We start from the raw sequence: 2418 nt of genomic DNA on the forward strand, positions 1-2418 counted from the left end.
AAGCCCAAATCACATTTCTCAGCTTAGACTGGTTGGTTACAACAACTCCAGCCAACTGAAGCAAAAATCGTGCTGCCTATTCCAGCCACCAGGTAGACCCCAACCTTAGGCATAACATAATCAAACATTTCAATATTTTTCCTGCTGAGAAATAAAGCAAACTAAGAGAAATAGGAAAAATTACGTGGAGAGTGGGAGTCCATAAAAGAACCCTAATAAAACATCGCATCTTCCGGTTCTCTACCTCCCTATGTTGACCAATAGGCTTACGACTTCTTGCCATACTTTTATTGGTCATAGGCTTACCTGCACAGTGATTGGTCAGCTATGTCATTGGACTAAAGGTGTTTCTCAAGTGTGGCAACCAGTGCAATTTCCCGGTCCTGATAACCGCAGCTGCTTTTTTACCCCTAATATGCAATTTTAGTATGGTCGAAGCCTGGAGGACCATAACATTTATTCGCCTTCTCATCATCTGCCTTATCTCCACAGGTGCAGCGGAGGCCTCACCACAGAAGGATCTTGTGCAACCCCATGAAAAACACCTAGAAGGTGTTCCGGTCTTTATCCAACAACCAGAAAGTATCTACTACGCGTGGAGAGGAAAACCTGCGGTTTTTGAGTGTATTGCAGAGCCAGTCTCACACGCGGTTGCCTTCTGTGCGGACAAAACCTTTCCCTACATGGGAAACGAACATACTAGTGAACAGAGACTTCAGGTTACTCGACTTGACTCTAATGGGAACCTGGATGCGGATGGACCTCGTTGGCACCTGCGTCTTCCAATTCGAACGAAAGATTTGGAGGAGTGGTTCGACGCCTACATTTGCACCTGCGAGGTCTGGAATCTTATACCCGCCTTGAAACAAGTCAAGAAGGTATTCAGTCGCAACGCTACCATCATTGAAGCCTGTAAGTTAGCGCAACGCCAGTAGCACAGTGGCAGTTTTTTTCTCACCGTAAAAAAACAAACAAACCTACTAGCCTAGATTGTATGACAGGTTATTTGCATTTTTGCATAGTCACCCAGTATTTGCCAAAAAATGTGAGGTGTAAATTTACATCTTTGTGAGTAAGGATTTCGACAGAGCCGAGTGTATTTGCATTTTTGCCGGCATGTACCGCCTCCTTAAGAAGAATCTGACAAACAAGATTTAGAAGATAGCAGTTTCATTTGTTTGTTGATCCAAACTCTACACCTCAAATTAAAAATTGCTTAAAAGCGGGTTTTTTACTCAAAAATTACAAATAAGTGCCTCTCAAACATCTCATCTTAAGTTATATTAAAAGAGCACGCATTTTTTGTTTAAAAGCTTGTGTATAAATACCCCCTCACTTAAAAGACCATCACTTCGGTCAATTTTTGGCCTTTTGTGTTTAGTAGGCAAAATTTGTGGAGATCTCTCTCCTCCTTTTGGCCAAAAAAACTACCTGACTGCCAGCTGACCCTCACGATCAGAGCGAAACGAGATCCAATGTTTTTATGAACCACTTTTTCCTTTTTCCTAATAACTCCGATTTGCAGATTTTAACTTATTTTTCGTTTTTTTATTCACCTTTCTGCGCACATAGAAGTAAAAATGCTAAAAATTTCCCCCTAAATCTTGATTGTTGCGTTTGCTAAGTATAAGTGACAATTGCATGATGCATTCAAGAAGTGATTATCCTGTTTTGTTCCTATTCGAGAGAAATAAGTCGATTCTCTTATCTCTTTGTCGCTTATTTTGGAGGATTTCGGAGGTAAGGGGAGAGAGAGCCCATTTCTGTCTGCTTTCTTTAAGACAGCCAGCTACTTCGCCTATGCACGTATCCCAGTCACATCTTGCCAGTCCTGGAATGCGGGGGGTACTAGTTTCTCAAAATCGCAAATAATTGTGCATGATTGTGGTCATTGGTGTCGGATTGAACATTTCTCCATTATGATCAGGACTAGGTCTGGCATTTGACCAGCTCCCCTCTAAAAACGGCCGCACCTTTGTGTGAACCAAATAGTGCCTGAAGTCTTCTGTGAATACCAGCTGGTTCGCTGTCCAACGTTTCGATGATCTGTGTTAACCGACAACACACAGGCTATTCGGGAGTAGTAAATAGGATGATCAGCGTCACCCCGCCCCTCCTCCTCCGTGGATGGTGTAATATCCGATGCTTCCGCCTTGCGTTACAAGTTTTGCGTTTAAGCAGGTACGATTGATGAGTAAACTTTGCAATGCAAATTAGGGAGTCTGGTTTGTCTGGCCTCGTTTACCTCCCTGTCTACCATCCACGCACCTACCAATGATGATAATGCCACACCACGGCCAAAACTGTTCCTTGTGTGATTCAACTTGCATAAATCAGTGTTAAAAAGGATTCTTTCGGACTGCATATGTTTTCAATTAGGCAACGACGCGTGCTTGCAAGCATCCATGTAACAATATG

The 2418-nt window shown here is 42.7% G+C and overlaps 1 protein-coding gene across 1 annotated transcript in view; it reads left to right on the forward strand. All coding sequences in view use genetic code 11, as the record gives it.

Annotated features, from left to right (window-relative positions):
* Nucleotides 1–428: 428 nt before the first annotated feature.
* Nucleotides 429–2418, forward strand: part of EGR_07587 (Netrin receptor UNC5C) — a gene marked incomplete at both ends in the record, with an annotated part of 18158 nt that continues 16168 nt past the window's right edge. The window contains one exon of the mRNA XM_024496836.1: nucleotides 429–912. Within this exon, the coding sequence (XP_024348772.1) occupies nucleotides 429–912 (484 nt within the window). The remainder of the gene's footprint in view (nucleotides 913–2418) is intronic.

The sequence above is a fragment of the Echinococcus granulosus genome (genome assembly GCF_000524195.1).
Source record: "Echinococcus granulosus chromosome Unknown EG_S00081, whole genome shotgun sequence".
Lineage (NCBI taxonomy): Eukaryota > Metazoa > Platyhelminthes > Cestoda > Cyclophyllidea > Taeniidae > Echinococcus > Echinococcus granulosus.